The following is a 20,439-nucleotide window of genomic DNA, read 5'->3' on the forward strand; positions in this document are numbered from 1 at the left end:
CCACCGCCGGCCCCCTGATGTCAGGGGGTGTGGCATATGCTAATGAGTTATGCTAATGAGTTCCCCTAGCTCTTTTTCTATGAAATGACCCCTGACTACTTTGTATAGCTTGCTGAAACTAGGATCCTACTATGTAATTTTTTTTCATCATTTAAGGTGTCATGTTAATTCTTATGCTTTACTTCAGTTGTGTTTTTAAACTTTTGGTTGGTTTTACAACCCTAATTCCTATTGCATTGTTCACTGAATGTCCTATCCTGTCAATTGTATTGGCTCATTGTGTTGTAATCCACCCTTAGTGCAAGTGAGAAATTATGTAAATAAATAAAAAATTAAAAAATAGACACAATTTGTGATAGAGAAGACTCACACGACCATGAGTCTCTCAGGCTGCATGCAAATGGCCATCAGTGTGATCCCAGACTAAGTACTAAAGCAGAGGCAAAATCATCTCCTTCAGTTGTGGGCCTTCTAAAAGACCATTCTGACAAGTGTGGCAAATGATCATTTGGGTGGCATATTTCCAGCACTACAAAATGATAAGTCAGGACCTCTAACAATTCTATTACTATCATGTTGGCCAGAAAATCACATGTGGTATTTTTCTTCCTGAAATCTCAATCTTAATCAGTTACTTTGGTGTTATCTTTCTGCAGCATTGCTGGCATAATTCTGGTGAAAAGCCTTTGATGTATTTGTTTGTTTACTGTCCATTTTCTGACCATAAGGTCCTCAGTGCCTTGACGATACACCATTTTCTCCCCACTCCATCCCTAATATGTTAGTCTCCTGTTGTTCTACCCAGGTAATATTCCTTTAGTGTCTTGGGAATAACAGGACTTATGTTAGAATCTACTCCCTTTCTCCCAGGATTTTAAATGTCCTGGGACCCATCAGGAAAGAAATGATGTAAACTAGCTGTGAGATCAGTTCTTATGGTTTGGATATTAAGAAAGGACTATAATCCCATCAGGTCATTATCAGTACATTCTTTAACTATATTAAAACATCTAACATAGCAATGAAAAAGTATTGTTGAGAGTATCACATAAGCAAAGCTAAAAGAACGTTTTACATTTGTTGTATAGGGTGGTCCTGGAGGCTCAGGTGCCAAAGGGGATAGTGGAGATCCAGGTCCTCAGGTAAGCTGCTGCCAGTACAATCCTGCAAATGCTCTCCTAGCAGTAATCCCTATTGCATGCATCTGAGTAGGATTCTGAGTAGACCTGCTTAGGATTGTTCTCTGCATTAAAGTACAATATATCAGCCCAGCCCCATCTTATAGTAGCTATGGCCCCGTTCATACGAGCCCATTTGGGACGGGAGTGGGACGGAACAGGGGCGGAGCAAACGGACGCGATCCCACCTCAACATCTGGGGAGTGTGCCGTCTCCGTCCCTGATCCGGCCCAAATGGTGCTACCCCGCTGCAAAAACGAACCACCTATCTAGGTGGTTGCAGCCGTCTGGAGCGCCCCAAGCCGGCCGTGGGATCGGCGGCGCGTCCTTGCGCCGCCGCATCCCAGCCCCCGGCCGTACTGCGCATGCTCGGGCATGCGCAGTTCGGCAGCCTCCCCCTCCCATCGGGCTCGTCCTCCCCGGCGTCTGCTCTTGCCGGGGAGAAGAGGCGCTGTGGCCAGGGGATCCGTGGGATCCCGCCGCAGCGTCTCAACGTTGGAGCGGGTCTATTAGCCGCACTTTTGCTTCGTGGTTTCCCTGCCGTATGGCAGGGGCCTATAATGAGCAAAAAAGCTCAGTTCAGAGGGCTTCAGGGACCACTGGATACCAGAGTTATGGAAATTGTTGCTTGAGACTGGTGTTTCAGAGCCTTGTTTGCCTAGTAAATAACAGCCATTTGTTTCAATTAAGGTTTTTTGGGGGGTTGGTCCTAGAAATTAGGATAATACAATTGAAAATTGGCTACTTTGTTTTTTTCCTGCATGCATTTATGCTTTCCTGAACACTGGCACTGCAAGCTGGCAAAGAGAAGGGCTTTTGCTATTACTTGAACACCTCGTGCTCAAATTAGCTGGTGTCAGAACTAACAGAACCCTAGATCATAAGGAGGGGAATTGCCAAATTATTCCTTCATCGCAATAATTCTTTTACTGGTTCCCAGTTTGTTGAATCTGATAGTGAGATACTTTCCTGTGGGCACAGCTGCTGAGAGCCACCATGGGCCTCCAGGCAACAGTTCCTTCCCACCCAGAAGAACACACACAAGATTGGAACAAATAACCTGCCACTGCCACCCAGCCAGATCTTCCCAGCATCCTTGGGCCCCCAGTGCAAGTCAAGCCCCAGGAATTTAATACCCCCCAAACCCACTCCCTTAGCATCTCTGGATATGAGTTACAAAGTCCAGAATAGATAGAATTCCTGTTGTCCCACTGTGTAGATTGTCCTCTGTAGATCAATGAAACAGCCTGACTTTTCATCTTTCGTAACTGATTTCACTGAATTTTTCAAGCTATGCAGACTTACTTTTGAAATTGATTTACTGATAATGTGGGTTTAAAAAGCCCTCAGTGTCCTCCTAATTCATGTGGGGGGAGGGGGGGTTGAGCATCAAATCACTTTGAGGTGGATAATTAAAGCATACCTTTGTGATGCTGCTGATTTATCTTTAATAGTTGTAGTCAGCAGATCTTGCTTGTTTTTCAGGGCCCTCGAGGTATACAAGGTCCAGCTGGTCTTCCTGGAAAACCGGGCAAACGAGTAGGTCTTTCATACTTCTAAACAGCTCAGGTGGGGTAAAAATATATATGCACACACATTGAACAGCAGTAAATATACTTGTGACACTGTGTATTTGGCATTAAAGTGCTTTTTCCCCCTCCTTAGGGTCGCCCAGGTGCTGATGGAGCTAGGGGGATGCCGGGGGAACCTGGTTCTAAGGTAAGCAAATATAACTATTTTATATCTGATATTTTCCAGATGTGCTCTTAGTTAGAAACAAAATATCTTCTTCCTGGGAATACAAACATCACTGAAACTGAACCAGGTTATGCTCAGAATTAATGGAAACTAATTGATTATAGTAAAAAGAATTAAGGCTCATTCCTGAATGTCACAGTTCTGGCTATTGCTGCATTTTTACATGTTTGACATTGCTTCCTAAAGAAAGAGTCACAATCCAGCAGAACCTGACAAATGCAAGAACTAGATTGAACTACACGGAGAACTAATTGAGTTCAGCTTCCACTGGTAACCTGGACTGGACAATAGCCCTGGGTGCTCCTGTGCATATCAGTTCATAGAGATAACTAGGATAGATTGCTTTCACCAATTCTTTTTGGTAAGAATTTGTCATTAGTTTTACCAAATTAAGCCTTAACTGCCATATATAAATATAAATGCATTTATAATGCGTTCGATCTTTCTGGTTTTTCTGATTGATCTTCCCCGTTTCCCCTTTCACTGTACCAGACCACAGTCGTGCATGGCTTTTGTCCACAGAGGTCCCACAATTCTTGGTATAGCCATTTTGGGGTTAAAAAGGTACCTCATCTCTAGGGTTGCCAAGTCAATCTTTGCCGGGAGCGGGGGGCTCCTGGCCAGCGTCTGGTGCGCGCGCGCGCCGCATGCACATCACCCAGAAGTGACGTGATGATGCCAGGCACACTGGAGGCGGGGCCATGGCCATACAAGGGGGAACCATAGAGTTTTCCCTCGGATGGCCGTGGCCCCTCCACCAGCATGCCCGGCGTGGTCACGTCACTTCCAGGTGACGCGCACGTCGGGGAGGAGTTGGCGACGCCGGGGAACGGGCCTCTGGGGCGGGGGTTTCCCCGCCCCCCGAGGGGACTTGGGAAGCCTACTCATCTCTCTTCCATCCATGGAAAGCTAGGATCCATTGAAACTCTTGAAATGTATGAATCAAATTTCATATGCTTTCATTTGTATGGACATGATCTATCCACACAATGGGTGTTAGGAACGGAGGATTCAGTGAAACATTTTCCCTTCTCTTCCTGCATGGTCCTTGAGCATGAATTTACCAGCCATTACTCCTAACTGGAGGCTCATCCATGCTTTCATATGTTCTGGGAAATAATAAGTTTCAGGCTGAGACCATGTGGAGTAAAGGGATAGCTGGATGAATATGTCAGTGATATAAGATTGTCCTGTGAAAACTAGTGGTGCACTGCAGTATGCACACACCCATTTTCTATAGCCAACAAAGACCCATCAGCCTGTATTACAGCTTCCTGTGTGTTCTGACCAGATGGGGATGGATAGTTCTCAAGAACTGTACTTTCATTAGCTAATGTAAAATAAAAAATGGTGGTTCTTTCAGTCTGCTGATGCCTGCACTCAGCATGCAACAGGTTGAACATTCAAAGGTGTGAAGAATGCACAGAATAAAAATATGTAAGATTTATTGTGCTATCAAACAGAGCTATCTCTGTGTCAATATCAAGGTCTATAGCATGATATAGACCTTCAGTTGTGTAGCAAATTTTGTTTTCTGGTATATACCAAGCAACTTGGAACTTCAGTAGAAGCTGGGCAAATGAATATGCCAACACAGCAGATTTACAGCAGGCATGTGCAGTTTATTAAAACTTTTACGAACTACAGCAGTGAAATACTAACACGCTTTCCCCTCCACTAGGGTGACAGAGGTTTTGATGGCCTTCCTGGTTTACCTGGTGATAAAGGTAACAGGGTAAGAAAAAGATTCATGTTTATCTGAAAATATATCAAAATATGGCTGCAGTAAATTTGTACCTGCAGCTGTAGGCCAAAAGCAGTGGGAATATTTCATGCTTTTGTCATGACGGTGTTGCTGTTCTTCCTGCTAGTCACACTAGAATATCTTTATGAGAGTCAATAAAACTTCTGTGGTGTAATTGCAAAGGTAGCAGCTTTGAGTCGTAGATTTCAGTTCCTATACATTTTCGATATGAAGTATAAACAGGTTTATTCTTTTGGTATAAGTCGCCTTTCCTTTAATGACCATGTGAGGGAAACATCCTGTGGTCTCCTTTCACCAGCTCTTGTTCAAGTCCTGTAAGTCTCAGAAGCTTTCGAAATGCCTTTGGAACACCCGCCCCCTTGAGGCTCACCTAGCACCTACTTTACTTTTTTTTTTTTTTTTTAGGAACCAATCCGAAACACATCTTTTTATCTTACCAGCTTTTATGGTCTGCTTTTGACCATTTTGTCTCTGGCCCCAACCTGGTGGAACTCTCTGTCTAATGAGACACGGGCCCTGCAAGACTTGGCTCAGTTCCACAGGGCAAGTAAGACTGAGATGTTCCACCAGGCATGTGGTTGAGGACAGTGACAGAGAGCTCAGCTGGGCTCCCTCTTTCCCCCCCTTTTCCTTCCCCCCTCTAGTCCACCTGTGATAGATCTTTGGGTGCCATCCAGTATAGCACTTAGTGATTTAGGTTTTAATTTGTAATATTAGATTTTAAAACTATAATATCAATTTTACTGTATATGTAATTTTTGGAAGCCACCCTGAGCCTTGTTTGCTAAAGAATGGAGTGGGATATAAGTTGAATACACACACACACACAAACTCAAGTGCTGAATAAAATGTGAAATGGTTCCCAATATCCACTTCCCTTCTAAATGTCTTGGTCAGAGGCAGATGTTCCAAAGGACATAGAATATCTCCTTTCTGTTTGTCATTTCAGTTTTGCTCTTGCAATAGGAGGAAGCCATTCTTGTACAACTGCTCATGAGTAATTCTGATCAATCAAATCATTAAGAGCTGCATGAGAAGACCAGCAAGAAACACTCCCTCCTCCATGTAGCTGTAGTGTTTGCAGGCAGCTTGCAGCTTGGATTGGGTGCAGAGCCTTTATTGCAGCACCCTGCATTCCTGACAAATGTTAGCATATTTGTTTTGAATTTATGCTAGGACTGTAAGGGCCCACACATTAATCTACTTCCTAATGACCCTCATGTTGTGGTTTCAGCTGGAATAACAAAAATATATCCTTGGCAGAAACAGAATGCTTGGCTTCTAGTATTTATATCAGGCCTAACCAATCCAGAGGTTCCATATTACCACTCTGTTGCAGTGCCTAAACTTTTACACCAGTTTCCCAGTTCAAGCTGCAGAATTACCTGCTCATCTGGTTTAAAATATGAGGTGTCAAGTACATGAAATGCTAGAAAAGTTATGACAGAAGAGATGATGGTTAAATTAGAGATGAGCCAAAAAGTACTCACGTACTTTCAGATTTGTTGTCACTGAAGGTTTTCTGTTTTTGAGATTTGCTGTGTCCATGGTATTCATAATATAGTCCTCCAGGATGTTACAATGCAACTGTAGTATGACTCTGTGACTTATGCGTGAATATATCACAGGACATTTGCTGCTGACTTATGTGATTTGTAGTAGACACTGACTGACATTGTGACACCAGTGTTTTAACATGCTGTGAGCCGCAATGTTTTATCGCTGAACTTTCAAGTACAAAAATATGCAATTTTTTGCAAATGAAATCAAGAATGTTGGGTGGCCAGCAGAGGGCACTCTACAATTAAGTACAGCTAGCACATACTTCACATGCTTCTCTATGGCTGAATAAACATTTCTAAATTGTCTGGGAGCCAAAGAATCTCCGTCAGTCATCTAATACAGCATGACAAAGTTAGCAGTTTTGTGCAACTTGTAGGTGCGCAATGAAAGCAACTTTCCTTTTTTTAAGCTCTTCCCTGAGGCTATGAATTCTGCTGGCATTTTTCTTTTGCAGATAAGCAATCTTTAATTTTAATACTTTGCACTAAAGGCTTCTATCACATTCCTTATACTAGAGATACAGTTGAGGGTGTTTTTAAAAAATCTAGAGCTTTCCAAAGGCTGCCACAGGCCTGATTTTATGAAAACAAAAAGGTTCTACTTCAGTTAAAATCAAATGAACTACCCTATGAATTCAAAACCCACACACATTGGATTTAGGTTTGAACTTCTGTAATTAAATCTTATACATGTGGGAAGTAGGATGTAAAAGCTTTTAAACAGTGATAATGTTTTCTCAGTAAGGGAACTAATATCCAGATATTCATGCCATTGGAGCCAGTTAACTGAGGAGATGTTCACGTGTGGAAGGGAGCTTTCCTATTCTTTCTGCAGTCCTCTGTTTGTTCATTTAGAAATAAATATGCTACCTCTCCAGGAACCTGCCTGAGGTGGCTTACAAAACAAAACAATGAAAACAAACTGGGGAAAAAAACAATTAAAAACCAGCTCAAAAAAAGCCCCAGACTAGAATAAAAAACATAGTTTAGATAATAAGTACAGACTACGGACCATTTAAAACAACAGTTTCCAGCCCCCCCACCCCGGGCTATGACTTCACAATTACTAACCAAGGCCGACCCTACTTAGTTTCCATGATCTGATGAGATTGGGCTAGCCTAGACAATCCAGGTAAGGGCCTAGGCTAAAATAGGCAGTGTTCACAAGCGCGAGATAATGGGGGGGGGGAAACGAGGCTATTTGCTCTGCAGGAATTTGACCCACATCTGCGTGATCACACAGTCCCTGGGAGCTGCAGGGGTGGCCCGCCACCGTGTGATCAGACGCAACCGCGGGTGAGTCGGGGGATTTTTTTGGCTGTGTATTTCCGGTGCGCTTCAATGAGAGATCTCCGCACTGAGTGCTCCCTATGCAGTGTGCAATGATGCACATACCGAAATGGGGAAAAAACAAAGACATGGAGTCGGGATGGCTCGATCAGACCATCCCGATGCCATGGAAATGCGCTGATGCGATCACACTGGGGAAAGTCCATTCCTGGCCTGTAGCAAACCTGTTTACTACTGGGTTTTCCCCAGTGTCTTTTTACTCTACTTCTGCAGCGGAGCAAAACAGGTTGCCGACAGGAGTGGGCCGCTTGGCAGATGTTGGCGTCTGATTGTGCCCTTAAAATTCACCTGGCATTCGCGCCAGTGATGTGGCTAATTCTGCATGTGATTGCACCCATAGTGTTTTAAAAATAAACCCCTTAGTTAAGAGCCTTGATGAACAGAAAGTTTTAGGCCTAGTGCCTAAAAGAAAGCAACGTAGGTGCCAGGTGAGCCTCAAGGGGAAGAACATAGTCCCCTATCTTCCCCCTCCCCCCAAAGCTGCTCCTAAAATCCAATAATTCTCTGGAACAATGTGGTAAACTCTGAGGGAGGGACTGAGTGAAGGGAGCAAGTAGAAATAGCCCCCTATTGAATGAGTAGAACAAGAGGCCACATAAGAGCAGGAGAGGGGATTTCTGCACTCTGTCTTCCCACTGCAGCTCATGTTCTAAATCCCACTTCTTCTGAAAAGTCTTCTGAAAAGCACCTTCTCAAGGGATAGGGAGCTACAGGAAGAAGGGGACATCTACAACACTTTGTTTAGTGAGCAGAGTTTTCTGCACCGTTATTTGGATCCATGCCATGGAAAGGGGCATGGGTCGGTCATAGAGCACATGCTTAGCATGTAGAAGACTCAGTCCCTAATAAATGAAATAAACTAATAAGCATTTTTTGGGGGGACTTTTATCTACCTGAGACCCTGGAGAGCTGTTGCCAGACTAGGTGGACATTACTGTGCTAGATGGACCAATGGGTTGACTTGGTATAAAGTAGACTCCTATAGCTTAGATCACATGGAGTATTTCCACAGGAGGAAGTGGAGCAATATTCACTGGTTCCCCTGTGCCCTTGTAGACATCTAACCTCCCCTCCCCAGCTTTTCCTGGGAGTCCTCTGTTCTGTAGGATCAATATTTTGGAGGTCATTTTGGGCTGTATTAGGGGGAGGTAAGGAAGTCACTCTGTGGATGGAAATCCCCCATGTTATACAAACCGGTGTTCATATACACATTATTAATTGTGATTGTGCATTGGCTATATACACAATTCTCTCTCCTCTGAAGATCAAGTTGGTACTTTCAGTTAACCACTAACTGGGGTCACATGGAAAAGGAGCTGGTGGAATTGATCACCCCTTCTTACACATAATTTGCACTGCTGATAGTGTCACCTGTTTATTCACTGTACAATCTAGAGAGGAGTATTATGAACCCATCTTTCGGCACATAGATCATGTGCATTAGTAAGCCTACATTGGCATATGGATAATGGTGACTGTTTAATTTCTCTCAGCTACTGTTTTCAGTTGTGTCTGAAAGTAGCAAAACCAGCATAGCAGAAGCTAGGTTGGGACAATATATAGGAATATAATCGATTATTGATACCTGAGATTATGGGGTTACAAGCGTTAAGAAGCACATTTAGCCCGTCACCACCCAAATTCTGTTTCCCACTGCATCTCTTTTAATTTATCCAATAAGAATGAATGGTTTTGATTCACTCTGATAAAAATAATTATAAACCTGTATTTGGAGATGCTGTTGTGTTAGGTACACTAGGTAAACTGGTAATTGCCAACAGGGAATTTTATGTGTGGTTGTGATGGGGGTATATTGCATCCATCAGTTTATTGCAATATACAAGTCTTCTCTCCACACACAAATGACTCATCATCTTGATGGTCATATTTGTGGTGTACTGTAAAATGTATAGAGCAACAGGATGAGCAACCTTTTAGAGATAAGAGTTATATTAATATTTAGCTACACACATCGAACTGTTCATCCTTTGAAGCCTTCTGAACTCTTCTTTGAATCAATGTGTAGCTTATGAAAGGAGATAATGTTCACAGAAATACAGAGTAAAGATCACTCTGGTCAGATGATTATGAATTACTGAAAGTAGAAAATGAAATTGTGTAGAACTACCTATTTAATCTGCTGTGATTTAAACTTTTTTTTAAAAAAAATACAAGGGTGCTATTATCTCAGAAATAGAGTTATATATTTGGGTTCAAATGTAGAGATTTCAGTTGTTATCCCACAATCTTGGGCCTGCAATGAATCACAATGTGGCAGGGAAGGAGGAATCTGGAAATTCCTCTAATTCCCAGTACCCTTCAAGGATTCTGTAAGTCCTCCCCCATACCCTTTGTTTTCCTTTTAACTGACACACAGCTGCTCTCAACATTCCATCCTTTCTAGAGCCTATTTACTCCTCATTATGCAATTTCTCATTATTTTCCTTTTGGTTAATTTGCAAAGTCATATTGTTTTGCATATCTGGGGAGTTTCACAAGTAGTTTGAAACCCTTGCCATGTCTGTGGATGGCCCATATTTAGTACTTTCTTTATGATAACATGAGGCAGACACTTGGACATGATATATAGTGGTAGGGCCTGCAGAGACTCATAGGAAGGGGAGACAGTTTGTCCACCCTCCAATTTATCAGTTCTCTACTTCTCCCTCTTCAAGCATTTATGAGCTCTTGAGGGCTCTCTCCCTTGCTTTTCTCCTTTGATATGCCTAGGGATGTCAGCCTCCAGGTGGAACCTGGAGATCCGCCCAAGAATTAAATTTCATCTCCAGACTACAGAGATCAGTTCCCCTGGAGAAAATGGATGCTTTGGAGGGTGGACTCTATGGCATTTTACTCCACTGAGGTCACTTGTTTTCCAATCTCCATCCCTAAATCTTCAGAAGTTTCCCAAACTGGATCTGGCAACTCTAAGTCCCTGGTGGCGGGGGGGTGGGACCTGGCAATCCTACTTGTGCTTAGTCATTCTCAACATTCCATATTTGCAGTCAACTTGTACTTGTTCTGTTATACTGTTTGGGGGTGGGTGGGTTAATTTACAGGTACAAGAACTTTTTTGGCATACCTTCTAGTAGGTAGAGATCCCTACCTGATCTGTAAGTGGCCAGATTTTACCACTTTTGTCATATGCCCAGGAGCCAGCAAGTTCTCTGTTAGAGTGATGATAGCTTAACAATTTGCAACTGCCTCCTTCGACTGTTTTTGTCCATTAGTTTCTTTTTGGCATTCCCAACCTGTATCCCACAGTGAGAGAGGTCACACATGCCGAACTAATCACCATGATTCCTCAAACACAAGATCATTTAGGGAACCTCTGGGTGACAAATGTTGGTCCATTTACATTTGTAAGATTTCATGGTCTTCTAATTTCTTGGTCATTCTAATTGAATGAATGACTTCTGCTATATCATAGCATGGTGTCAGGTGTGGCTTACCATAGGAAAACAAAGCAACTAATTAAAGAGGCTATGGTATTTCTTAAGTTCTAGGTAATTCTTCCCCATTTCCATCTTATCAAATGGCATGGAATTTCTTATAGAAGTTGCTTAGCCAATCTTAACACAAATGAGAAGGACGGGACTAGCTGTTACCACTCATGGGTCATTTCATTCCTCCCTTCTCTCTATGGTCCTCTTGATGCCATCCGCCCATCCTAGGTGAATGACTGGCTCAATAAATTTATAGAGGCATGTTTCTTGTATATTTAAGTTCAGATACAGTTGCTAATTTTTGAAACCTTCCTCGCTGGGGCTGAAACTTCTGTTATACAAATACACATGTACATATACCCAAAATAAACAATGAAAACTAAAAATTAATGTAGAATGTGGTATTACTGTCAAATTTTGAATCTGAAATTTTGAAGAATCAGGGTTGTTTTTTTTGAGAAGCAGATTTCCACTTTCAAATTTGAAATATATTGGGGTGGGGAAAAATCTGAACATTTATTTAATTAAAGCAAAAAGGCCCCTGTACCCAAACCATTGAGAAACAAAAGCTGTCTTCACTGGAGCCTTGTACAACCTAGAAAACATGCCTGACAGTTCCCTTAAGGGAACACAGACATACATACCACAATTTCTCACCACTTGTCTTCTGATAACTGACAGATGGATTATGTTAAAAGCATTGTACTTGGTGATGTTGAGTGAGAACCTTATGTACTTGGTGCTTATATATGTGATTGGCATGTGCAAGATATCTCTTTATGTTACAGTTACCAAATGATGAGTGTATATGAGTATGAGAGAAGAATGGCTTTAATGCCAGGAAAGATGCCAGACTGATTGACTGGCACCCATGCCGACTGACCGACAGTGCCACTCATGCTTCTGGCAGTCCATGAACAGTGGCCACTTCCGCACTGTCATTTTTGTCACTTGTTTTTCCCTGTTGCTTTGGGTGTCCCCCCCGTCCTGTTTTCCACATTTGTTTTGCTCCCTCTGGGACTATTGAGAGAACAAAACCCACTGGGGGGGGGGGAACCCTTGAAGCAATAGGGACAAACGAGTGCCAGGAAGAATATGCAGGCATAATTATGTAGTACTTTAAACATGACCCACAAGCCAGCAGAGTTCAGCATACCTAAGCCCGCTGATTTCAGAGGGCTTGAGTATGCCTTACTCTTGTTTTGAATTGTGACCAAAGACTTTAAATCCATTATTCTATATAATTATAGAGAGCATTGAGATGTGCATCTGTTTGAGTCCAGATATGTTATGACATGTCCACAGGAAATTCAAGTGCTTGCCTAGAGCCCACTTCCCCATTTTATGTATGCTGACGCACCATCACAGTCCTTCCTGTTTTAAGTGTGGATGTGACATGGTTTCTCTTATCTCTAGGGAGATCGTGGACCGCAAGGATCTCCTGGTGCTCCTGGTGAAGATGGAATGAGAGTATGTTGTTAATACATTTGTCTTTTCGCATTCAGTATTACCTAAAAGAAATACTTATGCACATGTTAACCCTTTGATTAAATTTTATATCAACAGGGAGAAGATGGAGAGGTTGGACCAAGAGGCCTCCCAGGTGAAGCTGTAAGCAACATTTCCTTATTCATTATTCATAGTGTGTCTTGATTTTTCATGCTGTACACTTATGCAGAGGAAGCCTCTATTGTAGAATCATTTGTCCCTGCAAAGTTATTCTCAGTCTTGGAGATAATTTCTGAATCAGATAATGCCTGGGGGACAAATTCATCCAACATATCTGACTTGTGATGCTTTTTCTCATACAAAGTACTATTAGACGGTATTTTTAATCACTGAAGTGCATCAACAGAGCATTCTTCTTTTTCAGCTTTTAGAGTTTTCAGTCTTTTACTCATGAGCATGCCCAGGTGTTAAGTCCTTCCATTGCTTTCAACATTTAGCATGGGAGTGATTTACAGATGCATTGTTGGAAATAATTTATGGCCAAATAATCCTGCCATTCCTAATTTGTGATGTTTTACAACATATTGACATTCTTTGAATTGATTAATTCGGTTCCATTCTTGCCAGGGCCGACCCTGCTTAGCTTCCAAGATCTAATGAGACCAGGCTAGCCTGGGCTATCCAGGTCAGGGCATGCAGGTGCCTATATGTGCACATTTGTACTCTTGTACACCTCAATTGCATAATCTTTCCACTTTTTAAAATAGTGGATGGGTCACTGATCATCCTTGTGCTTACATGTGCGTGAGAGCCCAGTTACCCATGTTCTATGTGGAGTATGGTGAGAGGATATCTGCATACTGTGTAGATTCTATGTGTTTGGGGCCTGTGTGGACCTGTCCTTTGTATGCACAAATACTTTTTTAAAAAAAATGTGGATGTAAATATCCTAAAGATACAATATGTACAACTCATAGTGATTTATCTCTTCCTTACTCAGTTCTTGATTGACAATTGTTTGGATCCATCAGAAAATTACTTCTGATAGAAGGATTTCTAGCAGTGGATCACAACTTTTCTGCCTTACCTTTCCCATTGCAGCATAAAATACCCCACACATCCTGCTCCTGGGAACATGGCACTCCCAGGACCAGCATGAGGGTAGAGCTGGGTATCTTTGGGGGACTTGGCAAAATGTATCCTCCTTCTGTCTGCAGAAATGTATGGCAGGATCCAGCCCATTTTGTAAAAAGTTTTGATGGGTAAAATTTGCAAAAATGCCTTAATCAATGCAATTAATTGAATTAATGCAATACTTCTAGAAGGCTGCTAGCTGATTTCTTATGCTATAAATGCTATCTGCAAAGGCACAAAGCCAGTATTAAGTGGTCAGTGTGTTATTTTACAATAGCTATCAAATTTGCCTTCCTTTGAACACCCCCCTCCCAAAATCTAATCATTTTGCGGCAGGACCTTCGGGGCGGAGGAGCGCCTCAATTCTCCGGCATCGTGCCGGTGAAGAAGTCATCCCTCAAAATCCCCCTGGCTAGGAGCCTTTTACCAAGACTCTGGGGGGGGGTCGGAACCCATCGCACCCCCTCCTACACGCTGGATGCCGGTTGCATCCCCGGGACATCCGGGAGATGCGTCTGCCTGCGTGTTGCCATATACCTGCAGTAAGCCCTTGGTTAAACTGGGATTGATTTTAGAACAAAGTCAGTCTGTGTGATCCCCCCCCCCCGACGGATTTGCTCCATTGATGGAGCTACATACTATGATGTTCCGTTTAGCTTTTGAACATCTAGAGATTAGAGAAGTATTACATATACAAGTTACAACATTATAGAAGATAAAAGAGAGGATGTCGTGAAGAAGGGTTATGGGGGTCTGTAAAGGCCCTCTACCACCTATAAACTTCAGTAAGTTGAACGTGTGTGACTTGGAATAAATGAACCACAACCAGCGCCCAAGGGATGTTGGTTCCATCTTGCTTTATCTTATGCTGGTTATGCTGTTTCCCTTATAAATGAGGATGAGATGAAGGGTCTGAGGTATTATCCTATTTGAAATGTGGCAATTCTTTTTCCACACCATGATCTCTCTTTCTGGGATGGGAAACAGGAAGGCATGGTGAGCTAAGCTCCTAACTCATTAGATAGCTTGTAGAATGAAGGTGGTCAGCTCTTCATGCATGCTTGTATCTATCAACCCGTATATGGGATGTAAACAAATGCACGTGGAAGTATATTTCCACTTTTATGAGCTCATGTGCATTGTTTCAAGGGTATATAAGAACTGCTATTCATGGGACTCTTCTAGTAGAGTACAGACGTTGTGTTAACTCTTCCTTGGAACAACCACAAGAGGGCTTTAGTCCTACGCACATGGATATGGCAAAGCTTTCTTATCACAAAATTTTTCTGAAGGGGGAGCTGGGACTGTGAATGGATATGGTAAAGCTTTTTTTCACAACATTTTTTTGAAAGGGGAAAATACATTTCCACTTGTGCAAGACCACATATGCATATAGAAAGGAACCATGGCATATGGAACATTTTTGCTTATACTTCTGGCAGTCTTCCACCTACCATCTCTTTTCCTCACATGCTTTGTAAACTAAAGACCCTGTTAATCTTTTTTTTTTTTAATTAGGGTCAACGAGGATTACTCGGCCCAAGAGGGTCACCTGGCCCCCCAGGACAACCTGTATGTATTTCATAAAGAAATGCCTTATCTTATATTTTGATTTTTTTCAAAAGATGTGACCATAACAAGTGTTTTTGTCCTATTCTTCCACATAGGGAATTGCAGGTGTTGATGGTCCATCGGGTCCCAAAGGAAACTTGGTAGGTTGAAACTTCAGTAGGATCGAGAGCAACAGTCTTTCTGTCTGTCTATCATCCATCCATCCATCTATCCATCCGTCTGTCTGTCTGTCTGTCTGTCTTTCCGTCCATCCATCCATCCGTCCATCCATCTATGTCATTGAATTTATAACCAGCTCTCCTGGGTAACATCAATTTATAAACATACAACATTCTAAAACATTACAAATACAATAAATACACTAGGGCTGCAGCCACACACACACATTAAATAATCCACTTTCAGTCCACTTTCAGTGCACTTTCCAACTGGATTTTACTGTGTGAACTGGCAAAATCCAGTTGGAAAGTGCATAGAAAGTGGATGAAAGCTAGTATTTGTCTGCAGCCTAGGATTATAGTTACAAAAGGTAAAGGTTTCCTTTGCTCGAAAGCTAGTCGAATCCAACTCTAGGGGGTGGTGCTCATCTCCGTTTCCAAGCCGAAGAGCCAGCGCTGTCTGAAGACTTCTCCATGGTCATGTGGCTGGCATGACTAAACGCCGAGGCGCACAGAACACTGTTACCTTCCCACCAAAGCGGTACCTACTTATCTACTTGCAGTTTCTTGCTTTCGAACTGCTAGGTTGGTAGGAGCTGGGGCCAGAGACAGGAGCTCACTCTGTCATGCGGCACACTTGGGTCTCGAACTGCTGAGCTACAGACCTTCCGATCTGCAACTCAGCACATAAAATACATTCACAATACAAGTTTCAAAGGATCTTTGAAAATAAATTATGAAATTAATCTTTCTCCTCACACCAGTGTCTATAGTATCTTAAATCTAATTGTGGGATGTTTCTGAAGTAAAATGTTTCCATGGTACACAATGCTGACATTCAGTAGCATAAAAACTGGCCTTCCTTTTATCCTGTACGTGGAAGCATCTGTGGTTTGCCCCAGGCACTGGTGAGGACAGAGAATTATTGGCCTCTCAGGGACGTGATTGTGACTTGTCAGTTTAACCGGGGGCGGCGGGAGCATCACATCAAATTGCAGATCAGGAAATATGCTGAACTGAAAAAAGTCTTTCTGTGTGTGTGTGGGGGGGGGAAGGTGTTTTATTGACAGTAAACATATATATGTTTGCCCAAAACTAATATTGTCTCTGTATATTTCTTGCACAACAGGGCCCTCAAGGGGAACCAGGACCTCCTGGCCAACAAGGGATTCCAGGTCCACAAGTACGTGTTTAACAATCTATAAATTGCAACTTTTTTCCCATTTAAGATGCCCTGGAGATGTAGAGCAAGAAATGTGTTGGTGTGAACTCCCCCCCCCACTGAATTTATTTTTGCTAGTAGCCTTTTACAAATTATCCTGAAAATATTCCCAGTGCAAGTGGGAGAGAACTTTTACAGAAAGTTTGAAGAGTCCTCCTCCCCTCTGCTCTTCCTTCAGAGAGAAAAATGACTCATTCAGAGCTCCCTGAATGCCTGTGAGAACAGCCACACCTGTAGGAGGGTTCTGAACTGGATCCTGTTACATATTCACAGCCAGCAAAGTAGCTCTCAGAAACACTTGCACAAACCTCCCAATCTCTGAGTGGTTTTTTTAAAAGGGACTTTTCAAACAACTCTGTGCAACATTTAAACAAGAAAATATATGTAAATTGTTGTTGTTGAGGTCTTATGTTTTGGGTTCTTCCTAACAGGGACTTCCAGGTCCACAAGGTCCAATTGGAGTTCCTGGTGAAAAAGTAAGTAGTATTCCATTACCAAGAAACCAGTGGATCTGAGTAACAGTTCTTGATGTGTGTGTCTGTGTTTGCCTGTATAGTTTTCAGAGAGCGGTTGTGAATTGTCTTAGTGGTAACTATTTAACTCTAAGATGGTACAACTGGCTTTTCCAGTTTGACTTTCTCATAAAAGTGACAAAATTGGTACTTAAACAATTTCCCTGCAATATCTGCAATTTTTCACAAAATCCAAAGAAGTACCTAATTAAACACATGCATAGCCTGTTCTTTCTTTTGACAGCTCATCTCATGAGACTCACATTAGTTATACAACCAGGACCTAATCAGGTCTACTCTCACTGAACTTCACAGTGCCATGGCATTAGGTCCTTCTGAGTCATTTGCTGGGACACTATCCTGGAGGATAAGGCCTATTGGGGGGTCTTAGCCACAGAAGCTAAATGGAATCTCTATGTTCTGATTCAGCATACCTTTGAATGACAGCTACCCAGACAAAAGAAAATGGCTGTCCTCTTGATCACTTTGCCCTGAATTTCTGAGAAATCTGAGTGTGAATTTAAAAAAGCATATAAAAGTTTACTGGCCCCATCAATATTATCAGGGATACTTGCAAGCTGGGGACCTCTTTATCTACATAAATTTTCTGTATCCCTAAGAATTCACTAAACTTCAAATAAATGTGTCCACAGTATTCATTTGGAGACAGTTAGAGCTCCCCCCCCCGCACCCCGCCAATATCCACCAGTACCCACTGGCACCTTTTGGACCAGCAGAGGTCATGGAAATCAGGGCTTCAGTCCAGAGGCCCAAGGAGACAGGTGGCAGATGGGCTTGAGGTCTGCACCTGCCCATGGCAAACAATCTATTATCCCATTGCACCCACTGACATCATTAGCGAGGACGACATGGGGATGAATGGCCTGGGAAAGGATGGGCTAAGCCATTTGTGAGCAATAGGCCCAGCTCCTGCAGATCCTGCCTTTGGGTGACAGATAGACCAGGGGTAGGGAGCAGGCCACTGATGGGCGGATAGAGAGAGGGAAGGGAGGAACTCGCCAACATCTGGGGGGTAGGGAGTGGCCCACTTACTGCTGGGAGCTTGACTGAATGCACTGATCAGTAAGTACCAGCACTTAAAAAACAAACTATTATACTCAACCTGTGTTAAAAAGATATATTATTTTAGTTTAATTCTTGTATATGCAACTATGTTTGTATATATAAATATATTTTCCCTTGCTGTTTACCTAAATTACTTCTGCTTGATTTTCTTCATCTATTCATTCTACCATCCTCTTGATTTTCTGTACATCAGTACTGATACCATGTAGACCTTTTGCTTATTTTTGTGCTTTTCCCATGCTGTGCCATTTGTTCTTCACTTAAATGTTGCTCCTATCACTATCAGATTAAAACCAGTTTGACTCTCCTCTTTCTTCCTCTTCTGCCTTTTTTCTTCTTCACAATTGTTTTGTGACTTCTTAGTGCTCTGGCAGGGCAATCCTGTGGATATTACTCCAGTGTAAAGCCATTGAAATCAGAGGGCTTAGACTGCAGTAATTCTGCACAGATTGGGCTATCAATATTTTAGCTACAGAGATTGGCGGGCAGCATTCAGAAAATTTACTGGAAAGCAATTGGATGTATTTTTTGGCTTGCACCAAAATTATCCAGTAAAATTGTAGAATGTATAACAATTGCTTTCCATAAGCTATCTTGGTGGTGCATAGTGTAGCAGTTAGATTGGCAGAATATTGGAGACATGTATCAGAATCCCCCCTCGGTTATGAAAGCTTGTTGGGTAACTTTGGGCTGGGCACTCAGGGTTGTTGTTGTGAGAGTAAAATGGAGGAGAAAAGAATAATGTTGAAAAATGTTTTAGGTCTCCATTGGGGTGAAAAGTTGGGTATAATTATCTAAATAATATAAATAGATAAATTGTGTCAGAGACTCATGGATCCAGAAAGGGCTTCCTGACCTCTTATCTTGAATTCACAGTTTCATACATGAGGGACACTTTCAACATTTAAATACTGATCAATATCTGCCACTCCATTTATGAAAGGTGTCATTTCCCCATCATCTCTCAGTTAATGAAGTAGAGTAACATATAGAAACATGTAGCAGGATGGCATCACTTCATTACTAAATTTTACAGGGGAGTAAAGAGAGGGGGCCCCATACAAGGTGCTGTTTTCACTGGTGCCTGTGTGACAGCCATAACTTGAACTTCTGGCCTTAGTCACTATGCTACAATCTCTCTCAACATTATTATTATTTTATTATTATTTATTACATTTATACCCCGCCCTACCCCGCAAGTGGGCTCAGGGCGGCTTACATAATTGGTCTATAGGTGACCGTACATTCACATAAAAACAATTTAAAATTCAAAACAATAAGATAAAACAAAACCTCATAAAGTGCTAGTGCTAATAGAGTGAATGCATAAGATGGCGTGCTGATATTACCATACGACCAGACAGTCTCGCTCAATGATCTTCCGGAGCACAGTGGTAGTGGCCAGATGTTAGTACTACGGGCCGGCTCGTTGGTGGTTTGGGGCGGCCGCTCCTATTGAAAGCCTGGTGGAAGAGCTCCATCTTGCAGGCCCTGTGGAACTGCATAAGATCCCGCAGGGCCCTAATCTCCTCTGGGAGCTCATTCCACCAGTGCGGAGCCGCCACCGAAAAGGCCCTGGCCCTAGTAGTGGCGAGCCTGGCATCCTTGGGGCCCAGTAGGGCCAGTTGGTTCTGGGACCCCAACCTCAGTGCTCTTTGGGGTATATATGGGGAAAGGCAGTCCCGCAGGTATGTTGGACCCTGGCCATATAGGGCTTTAAAGGTAAGCACCAGCACCTTGAAGCAAATTCGGTATGCTATTGGCAGCCAGTGCAGTGCTTTCAGCACAGGCTGTATGTGTTCCCATCTGGGAAGACCCATCAACAGCCTGGCCGCGGCATTCTTAGCCGCAGCTTCCGAATTTGTGACAAGGACAGCCCCATGTAGAGAGCGTTACAGTAGTCTAGCCTTGAGGTGACCGTCGCATGGATCACTGTAGTCAAATCTTCACGGTCGAGGAAAGGGGCCAACTGCCAAGCCTGCCTCAGATGGTAAAAAGCAGACCTGGCAGTGGCTGCTACCTGGGCCTCCATTGTCAAGGAGGAGTCCAGGAGCACTCCCAAACTCCTAACCTCCGACGCAGGCACCAAAGGCACCCCATCGAAGGTCGGGAGAGGGAGCCCTAACCCCATCCCGTTCCGACTCAGGCCCAGGACCTCCGTCTTCGCTGGGTTTAGTTTCAACCGGCTCAGCCTGAGCCACTCAGCCACAGCCTGTAATCCCTGTTGAAGGTCTTCAGGGTCGGAGG

General features: G+C 42.9%; 1 protein-coding gene across 1 annotated transcript in view; it reads left to right on the top strand.

Moving 5' to 3' along the window:
- The window catches only part of COL11A1 (collagen, type XI, alpha 1), a 362,318-nt gene that overhangs the window by 156,757 nt on the left and 185,122 nt on the right, over window positions 1-20,439 (top strand). The window contains exons 15-24 of the mRNA XM_015416098.1: window positions 1,089-1,142; window positions 2,664-2,717; window positions 2,844-2,897; window positions 4,618-4,671; window positions 12,476-12,529; window positions 12,626-12,670; window positions 15,161-15,214; window positions 15,310-15,354; window positions 16,502-16,555; window positions 17,026-17,070. Of these exons, the coding sequence (XP_015271584.1) occupies window positions 1,089-1,142; window positions 2,664-2,717; window positions 2,844-2,897; window positions 4,618-4,671; window positions 12,476-12,529; window positions 12,626-12,670; window positions 15,161-15,214; window positions 15,310-15,354; window positions 16,502-16,555; window positions 17,026-17,070 (513 nt within the window). The remainder of the gene's footprint in view (window positions 1-1,088; window positions 1,143-2,663; window positions 2,718-2,843; window positions 2,898-4,617; window positions 4,672-12,475; window positions 12,530-12,625; window positions 12,671-15,160; window positions 15,215-15,309; window positions 15,355-16,501; window positions 16,556-17,025; window positions 17,071-20,439) is intronic.

This window comes from Gekko japonicus, unplaced genomic scaffold (assembly GCF_001447785.1).
Source record: "Gekko japonicus isolate JY-2015 unplaced genomic scaffold, Gekko_japonicus_V1.1 scaffold303, whole genome shotgun sequence".
NCBI classification, from domain to species: Eukaryota; Metazoa; Chordata; class Lepidosauria; order Squamata; family Gekkonidae; genus Gekko; species Gekko japonicus.